This window comes from Sparus aurata, chromosome 2 (assembly GCF_900880675.1).
Source record: "Sparus aurata chromosome 2, fSpaAur1.1, whole genome shotgun sequence".
NCBI lineage: Eukaryota > Metazoa > Chordata > Actinopteri > Spariformes > Sparidae > Sparus > Sparus aurata.
The window spans coordinates 20,901,122-20,922,889 of NC_044188.1; the positions used below are offsets into that span (position 1 = coordinate 20,901,122).

A 21,768-nucleotide genomic window follows, 5' to 3' on the forward strand; every position below is an offset into this window, starting at 1 on the left:
TGCTGCATCAATTGTGATACCATCATGACAGCTACTGGCTGAGTACCCTTTTAAAACCAAAAGTAGTTTGTACGCAAAATATTATGTGAATACATGATGTTGTGTTGTTGTTGTGTTAGTAAAAGCCTTCAAAATATGTACAGCAAGTAATCAGTTATAACCAAACTTCTTTCCTGGAGCAAACCAATAAACTGAGGCTTAAAAAAAACACAGACAAACTTCAACAACTAAAAGTCAGTCAGATGTTCTAAACTAGGTATTGGTTGGTTAGGATTCAAATAAAACTTCTACATTTTTGTGTGTGTGTCAACACTGACACTCACCCTTAAAGCCAGAAGAGGCCACTTCCCATCTGTAAAGAGATCTTGAGACATGAGCTGAAGTAGAAGAGTCAACTCCAAACTCTTATCGAAGTGAAGCAGGCATGCTCGATCGGTATTAATATACAAACACATGAACACAGCAGAACAGTCAGCAGAAATATCTCTAGAGACATTTATTATGCGGATAGAGTCTGGGAGAAAATCCTTCTGTCTCAGTACAGAGACAGCAGGTTTACAGACGCTGTCTCTATAGCTCTGAGTTTTATCCAAAAATGCCCAGCTAATGATGAACGTGGACCACTATGAAACTGAGAGTAAAAACAAGTTTGATGAGCAGACATCGGGCACCAGAGGTGAATAAACTGCATAATATGGTTCCTTATATTTCGTGCCCTGTTTGTACACTGAAAATAGAGTCAACACTCTAATAATAACTCATGTTACTAAGAAGCAAAGCAATGGCTCTGTCCATCATTAACCTTTTCACGCGATTCTAACGATCGAGTCTTGTAATCATACGTTTCCATTATGGTGAGAGCACAGGTGGAGAGAAAGATGGATGGGAAGGTTAAACAAAAATAAATTTGGAATAACTGAGGTGAGCGGGGGCTGTGATTACGCTGATTAACACGGCCATTAGCTCTAATTGCTTCCAAGAACTTCATGTCTGCAAGCAAATGCTGTGCTTCCTGCGTGCAGCTACCTCGCAATGTCCAGTGGTCACGTATGTGTGTATCTCAAGTGTCTGTGTGAAAAACGCTGATTTGTTACAGCTCTACCAATCACAGTCGTCTTGGGCGGGGCTAAACCCAAGATGCAACGAGGATGCCCCTCCAAAATAGTGTCAGGGTGAACTTGTTCTGCATGTGGGGAGGATAGCACTGGCATCTGACTTGCTAAATCTCAGCAAAATAAAAGGTAAGACCCGCTAGCTTGTTCACGTTTTTACCATTAGTCTCACCCAAGGTCGTCAAATACCGACACTGTGGGTTGGCAAATCGGGCGGACACCTTTTACAAGGTTGCAAGGTAAATTTATTGTCATTGTGTTGATGATGAATTGAGGTGACTCACAGCCTGGGGAATGAAGCTGCACCGTAGTCTGGCGGTACGGCAGCTGATACCTCTGTGTCTTTTGGCAGCAGGGTGAACGGACTGTGGCCGGGGGTAGGTGCCATCTTTTAGTATACGCTGGACTCCGTGCAGACGTTTTCACTTCATTGATGTGACTGATGTCTGTCATTGTCGTGGTTACTGCTAACTGCAAGTGTGTGAGAATGGCAGACCCCGCCACTAACTTGTGAAAATACTAAAGGTGAAATACAGGACGAGGGCACATTTACTTGTGGTAGTATTATAACGTCGATAATTTTTTGATGACAGTGTTATTTTTAATTCAAGCTTTTCTATAAATATGAGTGGGTTGCTCCCTAGCTTTTTCCCCACTTATCCACATTTCCTGATAGAGGCAAACTGTGGCTTAGCATCAAGCTAGTTAATGCTCCACTTTGCCTAATGCCACCCAGGAGACAGGATTGTCTTCACATCCTATAAAGTAACACCCAGTTAGGTTTATCCTCATGCACAGAACTGAGGGCAGCACTTTTTGAATGTGACCCTCGGCAGAAGTGTTGGCTGTACAGCTTATCTGTTACGGTAGGATAGACAATAAGTAAATAACTATTTTATGTGTTGTATTTTTTGGAAGGAACTGAAGAAAATATGTAGGAATGTAGTGGTGAAATGTGATCAGAGTACTGGCCTTCTTTACTTGACTAACCAACAAATTTGTAAAAAATGTGAACCAGGTGTGTGTATTCATTATTTTTCTTTTTTTTGGTGGGTTGACCCTGCAGCTGAACACGTTGTGATCCGGACATCAAAGAGAGAACTCCACACATGAACCACAGGAAGATTTACAAGCCGGTTTCAAGCTCACAGACTTGTTTTCATATTGATAAGACCTCTTTACTTATTTACTGACTGAACTCTCACTGTGAACTCACCCGCTCCCCAAGGACATGCTCCACCCTCTGCACTCCCGATGTTCTATAAATATCTTCTTCTTTTTTTTTTTTACATCTCAACCGCTCGGATCCAACATCACATCTGCATCTGTGCCTCACGTTTTTCCTCTGACTTGACCGATTTCTATTTTGCAGTCAGTAACCACATTAAAAATAGAGTTTTTGACAGTGTGAGAGCCTGTACTCCAGCTCCCTCAGATGTCTCCTCTCTGCTGATGAGTCTGCGCTTTCATCTCCACTTTAGTTGTCCTTCCACCTTTTATTTTAAGAACATGTGCAATGGATTAGTTCCCCTCCTCCCTGAAAAGCCCTTTGGATTAAGATGTGTGGAGGGCGACAGAGGGGATGATGGAAATAAAGAAGACGAAGAAAGAGGAGGCAGAGAGGGACAAGATAAGGAGGAGTAGAAAGTCAGGGGTAGTGGGGTGATGAGCAAACGGGAGGAACCAGTGAAGGAGTAGAATGATTTACTGTTTGTGTCAAACTAAATCAGGGAAGTTTGACTCCTGTCTGTGTTGGGTATTAAACATCTGTGCAGCTTCATGTGCAACATTTTGTCTTGGGCTTTTTTCTTGGATAACTGCTTCTTGGTTGTTTATTATCCATCTGTTGGTTCTAAAACCTGACTCGCTGTTGCTATGCGACTGTTTAAAACAGTTTCCCAAACCAGTGTGAAGCCCTGCGATCTTTTGCTGGAACGATTTGTGTGTTGAAAATCTTCTGAACCATCAGCACTTTGCATGCTGGGCCTGAATGTTCAACGCATGAGCACCACACAGAGCTGTCAGGAGACTTTTGCTGTCTATTAGAAGTGAAGGCGCATGGCGGAGGGGAGGTCCTTTTGGGAGCTATGTATTGGTTGTCTGTTGATCATTCGCACCTGTTATTTGGTGACATAACACAGTGACCCCATTCACACCTGGCATTAAGATGTGATCTATATCTGGATATGTATAACAATACCTGATTCCGCCTCCTTCCTGCCAACTTGTCAAATATAGCAGCTTGCGGCCTTGCACTTTAAACTCTGATGCTCTGCACGACGCCGGCTAGCATCAGTCCTGCCTATGAAGGGCTCCACCGTCAAAAAACTACCTAAAGTCTGATTAGATTAGATAATTTGGACTCTTATTAAGGCTGTCAAATGATCACAGTTTGGTTAGGTCTAGAATAGAGTCCTGCTTTTCCTTAAAATAATGTTGAGTCATTATCAATGAAGTCACTTCGATGAGTCATTTACATGAGTCAACTCATTTACACAACATATCTCCATAACAAATACCCACTGACACTGAAATCCTGCACATGAGCCCCCCAAACCTTGGCTCATGCTTGAGCTAGCTAGCTAACTAGCTAACTAGTAACGCTGAAGGGGTGACCACAGGGTTAAAGTTAGAAGAGTAGGGCAACTGACCAAGCTGTAGTTGATGCATTAGGAGGGAGGGCAGGCAAATCAATACGAAAAGCAGTTATGGTCTGTTTTGCTGCCACCAGGGTTTGTCCCAGGTCCGGGCCCTTTGCCACATCTCAACCCTTCTCTATCTCCCTCCCAAGGCCACAATAATGGACAAATAAAAACCCCAGAAATGTTTGAAAAATAAGCTCTCGGTATGAAGCGTGCTGTCTGTGCTTGGAAAATAGTCATTTTTGTGTCGATGGCAAATGCAAAAAAAAGCAAAGATTGTTCGATACATTCATCGGGGAATACGAGCTGTGAATTGTGTTACTGTCAGAATACATCATGAGCCTTTGTTACAATCACAAACAATCAATTTATCCAAGTCAGACAATGCTTGTGCTGGCCAATAACGGGTATTGGCTTAACATGAGAATGAACAATGTACACTGAAGTAATTATTGTAATTGAACAGAATCAGTTTACATCCGTGTACAGCACATTGAGCTTCAAGCTAAAATAACGCTTAATCCTGTACTGTGCTACACAAATACAAATCTGTGCAACAGCACAAACACAGAACGCATCGTCCAACAAAAATGTCTGGATTTGTGTTGATGCTGGTCTATTTTATGCGCTTTACTCTCCATCTATATTTAGGCAGTGCAGGTGGTAGAGGGGATTGTGATGATATTCTTGTCGGGTCACTCATGCACACCACCAAGCAGAAAGATCTCAGAGAAGATGTGGGAGTTTTTTTTTGTTGCCAAAACCAAAATACTTTACTACTTCATACCTCTCGCTCCTGCCTCACAGAGGATTCTACAGAAGTTAGGCCTACTAGTTACTGGGTCAACATTTAAAAAGTCAGCAACCTTCCCTGTATCTTACTTACTGACTTGACTCTGATGTCTTAAAGGGAAAAAGAGAGCAGATGCATCATGACCAGTGTGAATACGGCACATTTATCTTTTCTTTTGACTTTCACCTATTCTGAGGTAAAAGACTGTTTGCACTCTGTAATGGCTGCAGCATACCTTATATGTATATATCTACATATAGATTGGTTCCCTATAAATCTCTCTTTATGCTATTAGCTCCACCACTGGGCTCAACGTTTCCTGGAAAAAAAAATGAAGGACGAATTACGACACAAAGGAAGTGCATCAGAAAAACCAACCCGCCGTTGGAGGAGGTAAGGAAGGTGCAGAGGGAGAGCGATCGAACCCAAGGTGACACAAGGGGGAACAGAGGGGCACTCCCTCGATGGAGAGCCCCAGTGTTGTGTCAAAGTGTGCTCCCCCCCAGACATGAGTTCCCTCTGACTACTGGGACTGGACCAGCAGTCTGTCTACTAGATCATACTCATTTATATAAGTGTCAGTTTGACTTTTCATAGCACTGAGATCGAGGGGATTATTACGGTTGTTTTTTGCTTCGGACAGCCAGGCTGCTGGTGCCAGCCATGTTGCTAACGCTGTGTTTGCGGAAGGGGAAACTGCAGGAGGTGGGGGGAGTTAAGAAGAAGTTTTCTCTGCTTCAACTGTCTGTATTCAAAGCACAGTATTTTCCATATATAGTGGAGGACGTGTTTACATTTGTGTGTTTTCAGGATGCGATTTAGATATTTCACCATAACCTGGTGAGGGGCATCCCATCAGTCGTCTGGTGGTTCTACATTCATACAGAGAGTGAAGGAGAGAGATGGAGTGCGTCGGGCTGTGGTGAGTGTGAGTGAGTGAGTGAGTGAGTGTTTTCTCCTTGCTGACAGTTTGATTTCAGTTACTCTCCGTCGTTTTGCTTTGGCTTGATAACCCGTGGCTGTACAGGCATCACTCTTTCCCATGTTTTTAAACAGGTTATAAGAATCCGTTGTGTCTCCTCAGCACCTCATTGTTATCATTTTAGAGAAAACATTCAGCTGGGAAAAAACTGCCTTCCTCAGCTGAGAAGCATGAAATGAGAGCGCAGTGCATAACCGCGGAGGGCCTGAACAGTCGGTGAGAAGTGCTGGGTAATGCAAGACTTCCGCTCTTTATTTCCGAATCTTTAGTGAAAGATTTGGGTGAAACTGGCTGAGCTCATATAGTCAATAATGACTCTGGGACTGCGTTTATTAATTCAGAATGCTCAATTATATAGGAACGAAGAAGGCGTTTCATTTAAATGTTCATGTTTTTATTAGATGAAGCCCAGAAAGTGTGTCGTAAACACACAGCCCGTGTTCCCCCGTGGGTTGCATTTCAGCGCCATCACAGGAATTGGGGTTTTGACATTGTTGGATTGTTGTTTTTGAATGAAACCAAATGGCATCTGGAGGGAGAGCGGAAATAACACCGTGGCTGATAACAGCATGTAAAAATCTATCTTCTTCGAGGTAGAGGGCACGCTGAAAATAAGCATTCCCTCTGGCAGCAATGATCCTTTCAGCAGATTGAAGACGCACACTTTGGCCGCCGTCTGAATCCACAAAAGCATAATGTCTCCTGAATATCCACCATTACCTTTGTTCTCTGCCCACCACTTTATTGCCCCCGACACAGTCCCAGTGGGATAATAGAGAACTGGAGGTCTCGGGCTCCTTTTACCCCTCCTGATTATTTGGTGACCTCGCTAATGGACCAAGGAGGGATGTTTAAGCCTAACCATCAGACACAGAGAACGTAGATATCACTCTCGAGGCTCTCGTTCTGCTGCTAAGGTGATGGAGAAGATGGCTTACTTAAATGTCGGTAGGGAATCTGTGTGTGTGTGTGTGTGCGCACATTAGGTTGTTTTGCCTTTCCTTATAGTTTACACTGGTTGTCCCGAGGGTGCAGTGAGATGATGCACAGTGTCTCCTCTAAGATATCTTTCAGCAGGCATTCATGGAATCTCTTCATTCTCTGTGCAGCATTACTTTCATATTCATTAAGACGCTGCTAGCAACGTGATCATTTTTCACAGAACACTGACAACTAATTAGCTCATTAGTTACTGACTTAATTATAACACTGCAAAAAAAAGGTCAAATGCAACTTTAAAAGCTGCAATATTCTGTAAGAGAAGATTAAGGGGACTATTCCCCTCAGCCCTGTGTTTTAGCGCTTTAGCGTCTTTCAGCTTATTTTTCTATTTCAGCCCAGTGTCCAGGATAAAATGTACCGTGTTGAAATTTCAACAGGAGGTGGAGGGGATGGTGGTGGAGTTACAGGCGAGACGGCTGCCAAGCCAGCGACCGCAGTTTAAGACCTGTAACTTGTGCGATATGTGACGCCATTGGATATTTTTAAGGATGACAATTTGTGTTCTTGTATTTGAAGGAGGAGTCTCTTATTTGAAGTCTTTTCCCAACCCTAACCAAGTGGCCTTTGTGCCTAAACCTGACCAGACCATAAGCACAGCATTGTTTTAACATATCATAGACAAATGAACCTAAAGAAGCCTATCAGTAAAGCCAGGGCGTAAAGAGATGTGGAGTTCCGACATATCAGTGGTTAACTAAAAAAATCGTACTAAACCCCCATTATATAGTTTGTCCACTAGAAAATGATCTAATAACCAAGTCGGAATTAGGTTAAAATATTGGTGTATATGTTGTGCATTTATGTTTCCAACAGACCTATTGGCTTATTGTTATCTGACATAAATATAGCTTTACTGTCAGCAGAGGCCTCTTTAGTCCAGTATTAGTTCTACTAGTCTCTTTCAACAAAATGATCCCGCTCAGTTACAGTGTCTATCACTGTCAGTGTACAAACTGTTACCACAGCACAAAGTGACTGTATGTATGTAAATGTACTAAAAGTATGATACACATAACACACGGAGTCTGCTCAGTGGGAGCTTTTAAGTTTCTTGCTTTTGCGTTACTGGAAAATAAAGATATGAAATGACTTCACGAATGATTATTTTCGTCTGTTGAGGCAAAAAAAAAGGCAGGTCGACCGTAAAATCCGTTGCACTGACCTTGTGTCGGAACAAGAGACAGAGCCCGAACCACCAAACAATGGAAGTGAGATTCACATGTAGCTGAGAGTTGGTCAGTAGTGTCCTCTCACAGCCTGGGTCCCCTCTCATCTCCACAGACCGTGTGAACACTTGTGATGGAGACATGACATGCACCTACTATTTCCCTCCTGGCGCCTGTGCCTGTGCTTCCACTGAAGCCTGTGCACTTGCCTGCAGCGATACATCACACAGCCTCCTGTATGTCAGAGCAAACACACTGGCGGCGGCTGACTTGGGTTTAATACTTACATTTAGTGTACTGGTAACAAAACAAATACGTACGTGTGCGCGTGCGTGCGTCTGTCTGTTTGTACACATGCGTCGACGAACGCGCGCCCCGTCCATATCCATGCCCTCGCCTGCGTCGTGCAGCTCGTTACGTTTGATCCACGCGGAGCTCCTGCGCCTGCACTAGTCGGCACTTGGCGGACAGACGCGCAGGGCAGGCAGTGATGTGCTGCTGCTGCTGCTCCTGCTGCTGATACAGAGTTGCTCACTCCATCACAGTCCTCCTCCAGTCACGGTGAAAGCAGTCTGGGATTCCTTCAGTGGTCGGTCGGGGATGCGCATCTGGACCGGAGAGGGTCCCCGGGACAATTACGCGTCGAGGCGCTCTTCCGCCGTACCTCTCACTGTCCCCCTGCCCCCACAGAGGAAATAATCGCACCGGCTGAGGACAGTTTGGCTGTTATTTGTTGTCTTCTTTTTGCTCTGACAGAATGGCAGGCGCAAAGTGCCTTCTGAAAACGCCGAGGTAAGTCACTGTTGGTTATCCCAGGATTCGGACGAAATGTCGATGAGCAGAGGCGCATATTAAACAAAATCAACATCGTCTTATATCATGAACATTTAGTCCATAGTGTTTTTTGTTGAATCTGTGGTGCCTCTCTTACATTTCCCTCAAACATGTCACATAAGGATTTGCTAGATCTTTTTATTTTATTTCATTTTTCTTTTTTCTTTCTTTTTTTTTTTTTTTTTTTTTTGCAAAAGCATTGGAAGCAAGTGAGTGTGAATGCCACCATATATTGTCTGTTGTATTGAATCACAGCATTTGTGGCTGTGCAAAGTGTGTCAGTTTGTGTTTGGTGTTGGAGAAGCGCACCACGCAGAGTGTTGCAGTAGAGCCTCTCTCACGGGAGAGCGCCAGTGTTTGTGCAGTAAACAAATGTTTCCCTGCCTGCTGGATGGGAAATGCGAGGCAAGAGGAGAACAGTGGACAACAGGCACGTTTAGAATAGAAATGTTCAACTTTTCACATGTTTTCTTTTTAAATCAGCCCCAGTCCTCCTCCTGCTTTGCCCCATCAAAATTAGAGCTTGAATCAAAGGTCCCCGCTGTGTCCAGGACCTTAACTTACCACATTTATCGTTTCAAGGCAGTTAAGCCAGAAGTTGCCTGTTCGTGCGTCAGTAAACTGACCAACTGGCCTCAGGTGCCTGGAGAAATCCCTGAACCGCAAAAAGCGAGCCGGGGAGCTGTCCTTGAAAGCCAGACATTTTTTCAAGGGGGTTAATTGTGTTCTCACATCAGGCTGATGCCTGCTGGGTACCTGGGGCCCCGGCACCACGAGAGCGCACCGGCCTGTCAATCATCCCCGTGTCGTGATGGAAAGGTCGTCAAGCGCAAAGATTAAAAAAGGAGGTCGTGCGTGACAAAATCATCCCCCTGCTCTTCTTCAGCTTTTCAGAGAAAATCTAAATGTGCTTGATCAGACCAGTCCATGCCGTTTCTTTTTTTTTTTTTTTTGCAGTTTTTCTGTACTACCATTTTTTGCAGTGTGCCTCGCTTCCAATTTTCTGCGTGCATCAAATATATTCACTGCAGAATCTGTGTGTGTGTGTGTGTGTGTGTGTGTGTGTGTGTGTGTGTTTGATGTGTGCCTCGCAGATACAGCAGCCTATTTAAAGCGCATCACATCCACTTATCTCCAGCATCACATCATCTATTTTTTTCCCCCCGCCCTGTCCAGCCATTCACAGTAAAACTGACTTTTTCCTGTCACACAATTCTATACATCAAGCACGATCATTAATTGCAAATAGATGCAGTCGTGTGATCCCTCCGGGAGCTTTCAAAACGAAAAATGCTTTTAATTTGCTATGAAATGTGTGGATTACAGGGGGGAGGGAGAAAAAAAAACAGCTGCTCCTATTTAAATATGCATTCCCCCAGCCTCTTTATTTTCCAAATTGATCCTCATTAATGCCATTCCAGATAAGCTTTGATTTGGCTTATCTGAGTGAAAGCATGCACGGAGGATAATGACGCCTTCCTAGGATTTTTTTGAGTTTGCTGTGTTGTGTTCGGGCTCGCCTTCTGACAGACATTCTCATCACTAAAATCATCGTCTCTCATCCGCCAAATGGTGGTCAAGTGTTGTGTTTCCCTGTTTTCCCGCTATAATTCTCCGTCACCATCGCTGGTAAAGTCAAATTTTGTTGATCTGGCAAAGTGGCCAGTAAATGTTTGACACTTTCATGCTTAGTTGCATTTAGGTGTGATATTCCCTCGTACAGAAACTGCAGACTGGCTGCAACTAACCATTCATTTTCGTAAATCCATTTAACTGCCACCAGTAAGGTTTTCACCTCTTTCCGTTTGTTTGCTTGTTAGCTGTTGCTTAGGGACATAGAATGGCACTCTTTAGGGCGCATACCTTTATCAATGCCCTACATGCAGTTGTCTTTTATTCAGTTCAATACCAAATAAAACATTTCCATATCTGAGATTTTTATTTGGCTCTGCATCAAATTGCATTCACTCGTAGATGCCAGGCACCTCAATATGTCTGATGTTTTTCTAATGATTTCAAGATGCATCATTTGCGTACCAAAAGTTAATGGGCTTCATTCTGGGTTACGATCCATCCTCATCCCAAGTTTTTGTGGAAAGCTGTTCAGTAGTTTTTGTGTAATCGTGCTGACAAACCAACCAACAAACATGCGGACATGAAAACATAAGTAATAATGTGTGGTACCTATAAGCGAGCACTGTTGGGCCCTGGTGGAGGTAAGCTCTCTACTGAGAGTCATTTTAGTTTCAGCGATTACCCGATTGAAGCTGCTGTACACGTCGTCGTTGTTTTCCTGTCCTGTCCATTTTACAGATACTGTAGCATCCCCTCTCTCCTCTCTACGTCACCACACTTGCATGACTCCTTTCTTTGTTACTTGTTTTTTTGAGGCAGCTCGCTCTCTCTTTTTTTCTCTTCAAGCATTTTCCGTCACTTGGCCTGTTCGGTAGTATAAGCCGTCACCTGCAGTGCTGGAATTGGTAGCTTACCCTGCTAATCCTCACATTAAAGAAGCTGGAACCAGCAAATGTTTGATATTTTTACTTGCGAAATGACTGAAACAATCGATCCGTGAGCAAAATAGCTGGCAATTTATTTTGCTTTGATCAACCTATTTATGAACTGACTAATCGTTGCAGCTCTAGCTGCAGGGTGTCACAAACACACTGATAGCCTTCTGCAAATGAGGCTACAAGTCACTAATGGGTTCAACGTGCAGTTTGATTTGCCCTCATGCAGAGAGAGAGGAGGTCACAGAAATCTCCAGAGAAACTTTGCGGCAGGTGCTACAGTGGTTTCTCATGAATAATAATGTGATCGAAAGGTCTTGACATCCACAGACCAAACCCTAAAAGTTTTTGCAATCTTCAATAAATGATGGGAGTCGTCATTAACTGGCACATTTTCTTCACTACTAACGTGGGGCATTAGCAGCTGTCCTGACACCAACTTGCTGAACTGCAAATGGTTCAAAAGAAAGATTTAAATATTAATATCAGATTGAAATAATATTGAAATAATTCTCCTGTCCGACAGTAGCTGTCCAGCTAATTCCTATGAAGAGAGCCTCAGTTGCACAGAATGAACAAGCGTGACAGGGAATGGGCTGCTCCCGTCACACCCGTCCTCACTGATCGCCGACCTTTTTAAGAGTGTTTGACAAAAACTTGCTCTGACAAACTCAACTCCCTGCCCTTTTTTGCCTTGCAGTAACTTCCAGTCGTCTGCCATGTTTGAAGGCTCCGAGTCAGTCGAGGTGGAGGGAGGAAGCACGGAGAGCACCGTGGCTTCGTCCATCAGCGCCTGCAAGAAGGTAAAAAAAACAACAAAAAAAACAACCCACAGCTGAGTCTTGTGTGTTTGTGTTGGGATAGAGGCATACATCCACCTGTGTGTCCCTACGTCTGCCTGCTCTGTGGCTGCTTGTCAACCACATCATCTTTCTGTCTTCTTCTCCGTCCGTGCGCCTGTCCATCATGTCTGCCTCCGCTGTTATCTGTTTGTGTGTTTCCAGCAGCGCAAGAGATTTTCATTTCCTCCTCCGGGGTGCCGGTGACACCCGGAGGTTGTGTAATAAGAGGAACAGCTAGGCCCCCGGGGTCAGCCCAGTAGATTTATCATCTCCGAGTGCCCGAGACACAGGAGGGGGGAAATAGTCCAGATCAGTGGGCTGAGGTGGAGGCTAGATTGAATTTCCTTTCAAAGTGTGTTTTGTACTGTATATGCAGGTGGGCTCGCTGATGTGTGCGTTCCCTAATTAGCCCACCATTCCTGATCTTAACTGACTTCTACTCGAGTGATCTGTCGGGACACGGGGTGATGTCTTTCTCATAATTGGGCCTCGCGCTCCGCTGACCTGCGGCGGCGGCCCCTGATACGATCGCTCTCGATGAGATCAGCTGAATGTACGTCACCTTTACCTGGCCGAGGGCCTGCACAGATGGCCTATTCCTGGGGGTGCGAGGGTGAGGGGGCCTGATTTGTCACTAAAAATACACAGTGAGAATGCAGCAACACATGCGTACTATCTGTCGTGTAAGTAAGTAATTGCATAAGAATGATTTTATTTATAGCATGTGACTTTAATCTTGCAGCACAATGATGCTGCCAATTGTTGTTGTTGTTACAAATATTCATACCATATGTTTAAACCCTTGACTGTGATAAGCATCATAGAAATCTTTAAGTTGACCCCTTGCAATGTAAATAAATGTGTTTATTATTGTAATAGATTGCTGCGGGAATGTGTCCTAAAAACACAGAAATGAGGTTTTCTGCTCTTCTGGCTTCTTCTTCTTGAAGTCAGTGAGTTTTTTTGGATGGATTTTTGGTTAGATTTTCACTATATCATTATCGCTGCCTAAAGAATTCATGATAACAATATAGTTAAGATATCTCTGGAAAAAGAATAACAACACTAACAATATTAATGCTGTTGTTCAACTTCTTTGTTTCCGTAATCCAAAAAACCTCCCATACTGGCGAGCTAACTTTTGTTGGTTGTGTCTCTCTTTTGTTTGTCGTCTCCTCTGATAATAGCTCATTTCTGCATCTTTTTCTTTTTGGCATTCAGTGTTAAGGTGCATGACAATGCAAGAACGAGAAGAAACAGTAATTATTTAAGAGGTGCTGGACGGTGATTGATAACAAATGACTAAATGAGACTACAGAGGTTGTCGTTGACAGTAAATGTTGTCATGCCTAACACGAAAATGCTTTTCTAACTCAATCTTTTCAACCTGTCTTTTCAAATCTTTTCATCAATTGTGTAAGTACAGTGCAGCAAGAAGCTAAGTGGTGTTTATTGCCTAACATTGGCTTTTAAGTACTAGGCGATAGGCGATATTCTTTTATGAAAATCTGGAAGGGGTTATTATTTATTTAAGATTTATTTAAGATTTGCTATGAAGAAATGTCCTAATTTTTTCGTCACTACAGACTTTATTTTCCTCAATGATCTGAAATTCAAATGAAAAATCCCATTGGCTTTTTGTCAAGTGAACTAATGACGCTCTCTTCCAGGTTGGCCTACAAAATGCGTCATCCCTGCGGAACTTTGGGTGGTTAATTAAAACAACAAAGTCAATAGTTAACAGTGACAAATGAGCATATCAGTCAGTAGGACAAAGACGCTTGTCTGTCATTGACAAAGGCAGCTCTATAACAGTGGCTTTCACCCTAAAGGCGTCATTAAAATGCCCCTCCGGGGAGGAACCAATAACTGTCATATATACTGTGCAGTGTCTGGTTAGCTGACAGATTATTGATCGTGTGCCGCTGACTCTTACCCTGAAATAAAGATCCTGGAGAAAAGGTCAATTGATCCCAACAAGCAGAAGGGGAAGACACATAGAGTGGCAGATGAAAGTGACTGTGTGACTCAAACAGTGTGTGCGGAGTCATATGCTCCATGTGTGTCTCCGCGTTGTGTTCCTGAGCAGGGTTTATCTGTGTGCTGCAGGTGCTGTGCAGCAACAGCGCACTGGACTCGTCGGAGTACTGGCTGAGGAATGAGAAATCTCTGTGCAGACTGGGCCTGCTGGACGATGACACGGAGGGCAGCTGCATCGTGGTGAGTAACATACTGTGGATGATGAAATGCACGTGCCCTTTTGGCAACAAAGATGGACAGAGTTATGTCTGGTGTGGCTGCGTGAGGCGTGTTTGTGGGACTGAAATGACACGTGAGGTAGCAGTTTGAACTTTGAGGCAGAGAGCGATGTGAGGTGACATCTCTTCAACCTGCTTCTGCTAAGTCCCGTGTGGGCCCGCAGATGGTGGAAAAACAAGTGTTTTTCCAGCATGTTGTTTCTGTTTAGGAGACAGTGCTTGTTTTGAAGCTTTGATGTGTCACCTCCTGTGAGTTGTGGAAATGGACTTGATTATGCAATGGATGTACTTATTAAGAAGTGCAACTGTCAGATATCCCTCTCTTTTACCTAAAATCTAACACCCACTCACATCTGGCTTTTCCCTTTACTGTCATTGGGTACAGTTGGTATTTTCTATTCAGTGATAAATACCTCTGTTTATTGGCTGTGATTGGAAACATGGCACCTGGGTAGACATGCTCCTTTACAAGATTGGGTTTACATGCTTTAGTGCTCAAAATACACATCTGTTTTCTCACAGTGCTCTGTTCTGTATTGCTCCTAGATCTGAAAACGCTCTGTTTTAGCTCCTGTCTCTTTAAGACGACCCCCCCTCCCCCCTTTGAAACTCAGTCTGCTCCTATTGGTCAGCTCGCACATGCCTGACTCACTACCGCTAACAGCAACAGAGCAGCTGTGCCAAATCAATCCTTATGTGCCAAACTAGCCGCAAGGCATAAATTATGTAAATGTGAGACAAGGGTGACATTGTGTGGTGTCAAGTGAATTAACGGCAAGGTTACTGATTAGGCGTTTCAGGAGCAGGGTCGTCTGAGGGAGAGACGAGCTCCCGTTGACACGGTATTTGACCTTTTTAACTTTCAAGATCTTTAACATGCACAAGAAGATATGTAACACAGTGAAGGAAAGGAAAAGAATGTAAAAGCACTGTAGGTCCCGTTTGATACTTTCCATCCATCTCTGTTCTAGCAGTGTTCTGACGCTGCCCGGCCGCGCTGAGTTGGAAAGACAGACCTGAGTAAAAGATTTGTACGTTTGATGTAAAATAAGCTATCACTTATAGCGATAACAACAATGAGGATTTCTCTTGTGTTGTGCCCAAGATGGGAAAACATTTATTTTTGCATCTACAAATGTACCAGAATTCCTCATAATCACTTTGCTGCTTAAAATACACCAGCAGATTTCCTTTGAGTGGCTGATTCGAACTGTGCAATTTCAATCTGCTGGAAGATAGTTAAAAGCTCCATTTAGTCTCAGCAGGCAATTTATTAAAGAAAGATGGTTTTGTAGAGTCAGTGCTTCGCTGTTGATTTTATCGCACCCTGTGAGTGCAAATAAAAAGCTATCATAGAGTGGTCATCTCTGCTGTAGCACAGACTCTCTGGGATTTCAGGAGTGTGACGCTCTCTTTGGATTCGGAGGAGTACACTCATGTTGGACATGAGTCCTCTGTCTGCTTTACATCCTGCTTCCCGGACAGCCCAGGCATGTCAGCTCAGTGGTTTTTTTTACGTGCCACTGTTTTGAGTTCGGCTGACAAAGGAAAACCGCACAACTGTGCACGTCTGAATGATTGTTAATAAGCCATTTTCAGGCTCTTGTAGCCATCTCATCAGTGCATGCTGGGATAGATTTAGCAGAAATATGAATCTTGAAACACCACAACAAAATTATAATTTGACTTTACTTTGAGAGTCAGACTGCTTCACATCCTCTAACCAGGTTTTGTGATTGTAGCTATTGAACTGTATTGAAACCAAACCATTAAGTTACTATATATAGTTTTTAATCATGTTGTTTTCAGTCTTTATGAACACTGATTTACACAATATAGTTTGGAATATGCAATTAGCTTTTCAAAAAATAAGTAATGACATTAGAAATGAAAGGATGATCATCGATGTCTTTGGGATTTAGTTTAGATGTATCCTGTTTTATTTTGTGGGGTTTATCCTCATGTCTCATGGTTTTTTACACATCCGGTCTTTGTTTTTTTTTCCACCTTTCTTGATTGTGCCCATTTGTTTCCCCTGTTCCTCTTAAGGTGAGTGTCCACAGGGGCGTCATTTCACGTTAGGCCACATGACCCTTCCCAGCTTTTGCACGCCCAACCGAAAACAGGCTAAACTCTCCAACATCCACACAAACACTCGCTGGCATGCAGTTGTAGAATCTACATTTTTCAGAGATTAGTTGTTCTGTTTGTTTGTATTTTTCAGAGGTATCGTGTCACATTGCACACCTCTAATTAAAATTTTTTTTAATGAAGTTGCCAGAATTTTACTGTATGCGAAAGAGTGGGAAACGTGATGCCCCGCCTCTTAAAACACTACACACGGCTATCAGAATGCACCTCACCACTTCCTACATGGACAATGAATGGGAGGCGTTAAAACGACAAATCCTGTGGACACGTACTTTCACTCTTTGTCAGTTTGTCTGCATTTTTCACATCTTGTTCTCCAGCCTTGTCTTCGCATTTGAGACCTTGTTCGCTAAACTTCACAATCAGCATTTCTCCTGAACATTTCCTTGCACATTTTGATGTTCACCAAGGACTTTCTAGATATGGTATGTGTTCGGAGAACGAATGACATTGTTGGTTGTTCAGAGAAGGACGTGAGACTTTTGAAAAGACATTGAGAGAGAAAGCAAAAAAGAAGAGAGAGGTTGTAGAGGACACACATGCTTAATCTTCTCTGTCACCCAATTCCGATGTGTCACCTTTGATCACTCACTCATTTGAAATAGCAAGTTAAGCATGAGATGCATTCAGGATTTACATCAGTGGCTCAGAGGCATTCTTTGGTTGCGAGAGGCGTTTGATTCTTAAGTGTATCACACATTTTACTACAGGCATGGATTAATATCAACTACAACAACACTATAAATGAGATAACACTGCATCAAGCTCCGATTTGTTCTTATGGAAAATTAGATTTTATTCAAGATCCCAGCTGAAGAAGGGCCTCGTTAGAGAAAGTACCTGAAATACATAATTTGTTCTCTCTAATACCATCATCTGGAGTGAAGTACCTCAGAATGAAAGACCCACATTTCAGTGATTTGTCTGAATGTCATCCCTCAGGAGTGAAATCAATTTTCTCACCTTAAGCTGCAAAATATCTCTCATGCTTCCCTCTCTGCCTTTTCTTGGGTCTCTCTGATTACACCTGCAGTCTGGTCCCTAAAATCATCCCATGTGGAGATGCTGAAACAGCAAGGGATAATCTGGTTGTCTGCACAGTCAAATCTGATTTTCAACTGTAGGGATGTCAACTACTACTGGATGGCGTTCATGGTGCCCTGAGGATAAGCTGTAGTAACTTTGCAGCCCAGTCACCAGCATATAATATTGGCAGGCAACGCATTCTGGAAACCATAGATACATCCAAGGTTGACGTTTGTACCAAACATGGCATATTATGTTCACATTTTATGCTAATATGCTCAATTACATGTCTGTGGGTCTGAGGGAACGGTGGTGCGTTATTGCTGCCAACAAGGCTCCTTAACAGCCGACCGCAGTTCCACTGAATATTCTAAGGACACCAGGGGATATTTCTAACTGTTCTTGTGACGACAAAGCCAGTTTTTTTTTTTTTTTTTTTTTTTTTTTTTTTTCAGGACATCAGGGGATATTTCAAGGTGTTTTGTGGCGTAAAAGTGGGTGTTTTTTTAAAGGACAATTACATCCGTGATTGTGGCGACCAAAACAGGTTTTTAAAGGAAAACCTTGATGTTTTTCTAACCCTCACCGTGTTGGTATTGTGCCTTAAGCGGAGGAGAGAAGAGGAGCGTAAGCACAGTGTTGTGATGAGACAGAAATGTTCGGCCAATTGACTGTGTAAAACATGGATAGTGCTTCCTGAAAAGGGCTGAAAAGGGAACCCAATGAAACATTTCTAACGGGCAGCAGGAAAAGGTTTGATTTTATTTTATGAAAAAGAAAATACCTATATGGGAATGGTTTCCTAGTGAGTTTATGGTCTAAATAGCTAGTATTAAGTCTTCTTCAGCACAGCATGATGTCCATTTTGTAAATTATGGTCCTATTTAGAGGAAAGTAGAAGATACAGCAGGGCATGATTTAAGGCGTGGCTACCTTATAATCCTGAAGCCCAAACACGAGGCTTCAGAACAGTAGTCCCCAAACCAGTGGGTTACAGAGCTGTTAGCATCTTGTTTTAGTGTTAGCATCTTGTTTTAGTGCTCCTTCTATAGGTCTCTCAGTTCACAGCACAAATAATGTAAACAAACAAGAATTAAAAATAACAAAAGGGTGATTAAACACAGCAAACCCTATGTCCATTTTTTTTTCACCACAAAGTCATTACTTGCGCAAGAGTTTTATTTTTGATTCCTCCGTCATGGGACTGTATCTGGACCATCTTACTCAGAATAAATGCCAGCAACACGCACACAAGAGCGTTGACATTTTCTCTCTCTCATATTCCTCCCTGAAATATGCCTCAAGTGTTTAGTCGTTATTACCACGGTAACAAGAATGGCAGTAATTTAGCAAAGAGCACCGTTCTCTCACATTCATGTCACACTCTGTAGGTGTGAGCAGCCGCTTGCTGAAATGAATGTTCTCGAACCCGAAGATACCAGCTGCATTATCTGAGATGAGATGTACACAGGACTCAAACAGTGTCAGTTTTATCAGAGAATTTTTTTTGTTTTTGTACAATACGGACCATGAAAGTCAAGCGGAGGGCCAACATTCCCCGCTTATCGTTCGATTGAGTCCTGTGAAGTATATTTATGCATTGTGCCATGACTCTCCTCCTCCCTCGTCATTTTTTAACTTGAAATGCTATTTGTGACGGCTGCCAAGTTGAAAACAAAGACATCACTCGTGCTGTCCTTGTCTCCGCAGAACAGGCCGCTTCCCATCCGGCTCCTACCTGAGTTTGGTATTTTGCGGACAGTTTTATCCTCATTGTTCCCTTGTGTAGCAGCTTCGTCTTCTTCACAGTTTTTGTTTAAAAGAGACAATGCTCGTTTGTTTTCTTTACTTTGGGCCTGTTTCACATGAATCAGAGGGAACTTTTATGCCAGTGAGAACAGATGCGGCCCGTCCTCCCGCGGCATCGCTCTCGGACGTTGACGTGACAGATTGCTCCTCTGACACTCAATTCTCCGTTCGGCTCCTCTGTGTTTTTTTTTTTTTTTGCGCAGCCGATCAATCAAACGGGAGCTTGCGATTGATGACACTGTGTGGGAAATAAATGCATCTGTCCTGGCCTGAACTGTACAGGGAGGCAGAAAGATGCGGAGTCTAGGAAAAAAAAGTGAACGAGGGTGAGGCAATGAACGCTGATCCAAACAGAATGAGAGGAGTGGCCTCAAAACCACACACAAACATTGGATGCTCGGTTCGTGGAGGGTGATGCAGAAAGACACAGACCACAAGGGTAATGAGGAGTTTGATTGTTTCCTTTTTGATGAATTAGCTTTAAAGGACCAAAGCAATTATAGTTGTAAATGGAGTTTGGAAGGTTTGGTAAAAGGTTAAAACCCAGATTTTACTGCAAGCTTAACCATTAAAGGAGACATTATATGCTCATTTTCATGTTCAGAATTTTATTTTGGTTAATACTAGAACAGGTTTACATGCTTTAATGCACAACAAACACACCCGTCTACTCACACTGCCCTGTGTAGCAGCTCTGTATTACCCCTCTCTGTCTGAAACGCTCTGTTTTAGCTCCTGTCTCTTTAAGGTCCCCCCTCTTGAACACCCAGTCTGCTCTGATTGGTCAGCTCACACACGCCTGACCCAGCACCGCCAACGACAACAGAGCAATGTGACTCTGTGACATATTGTGATGTCACAAAGTCACAGAATTGAAGGCTGGACTACTGACAAGGTGTTTCAGGAGCAGTGTTTTCTGTGGGAGAGAGGAGCCGAAGTTGGTGCTGACTCAACTTTCAAGATCTTTTACATAAATAAGAACATACTGTACATAAAACACTGTAAGAAAGGAGAGAGGAAAATGCATAATAGGTCTTATAAAGCTTACAAAGATCTGTTTTTGATCAACCTTAATATCCAAATCAACCCAAATTAGTACGATAGGTTGTGTTTTCTAAGAAATGTTAGTTTTTTACAGCATGAAAACACCAGTTTATGTATTCAGGAACGGTTCAAAATAGTGAGTGCGGAAGGCCAAAAAACTGTGAGCTAAATAAAAGTTAAAAGCTTTGGATTTTTTTCTGCTTGATCACCTACCTCTGGCTGCATCATGTTGTCACCTTTGATCACTCACTCATGTTTTAATGCATGAAGTCACAGAGAAGTGTCATGTTGCTGTGATAGTCGCACCGAATTTCATCACACCCCCGGGAGATTTGACAGGGCGAGCATTTTGAAGAGGGAGACAGCATCTCATTTTCTTTTCCCTTTCAGGAGGCACATGCTATAGTTACCTAAGCTCTGTGCAGTAGATACTACTATTTTCCTTTTTCATTGATTGCTTTGTTTAGCTTATGTGAAAATATAGGTGAGCTATGATAAAGTTCTGGAGACAAAGAGAGACAAGTCAGCCATGAAAATAATAAAAATAAAAAAAGAAGCCAGAAATTCATTAAAAACGTGCATTTACACTGAAGATCAAATGGGGACAAGTCAGGTTACAAAGGTTGATATTCCGTCTGTGTAGAATGCTCTGGCTATCTGTCTTTCTGCTTTGAACCTGCAGCCCGTAGAGAAGAAAATATCCATTCATCACCGGATTCAAACACTTCACACTCGGGTAGTGTGCTGTGTCCTGACCTGTCCCTTCTCGGCCTGGAGAGAGGGAGAACAGAATAAATATGCCATCAGCCGTGGCGGGAGCGCTGACTTACAGCAGGATCACTGCAGGAAGACGGACCTTCTTTTTCTTCTGAACCTGAACCAAATCTAAACCCCTGTCCGTCTGACACTATGATAAACTACAGCCTTAGGTGCGCGGTTGTGTCAAATGTAGTCGCCCTAATCTAAATACATAGTTATCATGTGTTTTTACAAGTGAATATCTGTGATTAAGAGCAAAATATGTAAGAATGTGGAGTATATAGACCAGTCTATAATGTGGGAATGATGAATACAGTATAGACTAGTTGGAATGAAACCAGAGACTTTGCTTTCATATAGTATGAATCTTAACCACCTGGCCACCCAACATATGGTGCAAATCACCAAGCAAGTTTGCAACTAATTAAATTACCATAAACAAATGGACCCACGCCTTGTTATGCAGTGTTGAGTCTAGGTTAGCTGTCGGTGCCCTTCAGCCCAGAGTAACTATTGACAGGGTGGCTTTAGCAAATCATAAAGCTTGGACACAATCAGCCTTGCCGAGTAACAGAATACAGGGAAAAGTGTTACATAATTAGGTTACAATCAGGTGACTGCTTTCCATTAAATTAACAGGTAAAAGACGTAATCAGACCACCGATATATTTTGAAAAAAATGGGGAAAACTGTCTCGATTGTAATGTTCAACCGGGCTGACGACTCTCACACACTGACTCGCCCAATTAACACGTTCACAAGTGCTCACGCCACACATCCGATTTTCTCACAGCGAAAAAGCTAATTTCTAATTGATAACGGCATGAATAGGATTTGC

The 21,768-nt window shown here is 42.9% G+C and overlaps 1 protein-coding gene across 4 annotated transcripts in view; it reads left to right on the top strand.

The window, feature by feature from the left end:
• Nucleotides 1-21,768, top strand: part of sphkap (SPHK1 interactor, AKAP domain containing) — a 119,781-nt gene that overhangs the window by 76,662 nt on the left and 21,351 nt on the right. For 3 of the 4 annotated variants that reach the window (XM_030395921.1, XM_030395932.1, XM_030395949.1), the window contains 2 exons: nucleotides 11,742-11,844; nucleotides 13,993-14,103. In XM_030395921.1, coding sequence (XP_030251781.1) covers nucleotides 11,742-11,844; nucleotides 13,993-14,103 — 214 coding nt within the window. Of the gene's footprint in view, nucleotides 1-7,949; nucleotides 8,490-11,741; nucleotides 11,845-13,992; nucleotides 14,104-21,768 lie in introns of those variants that run through there. The other variant, XM_030395940.1, reaches the window with a different exon arrangement.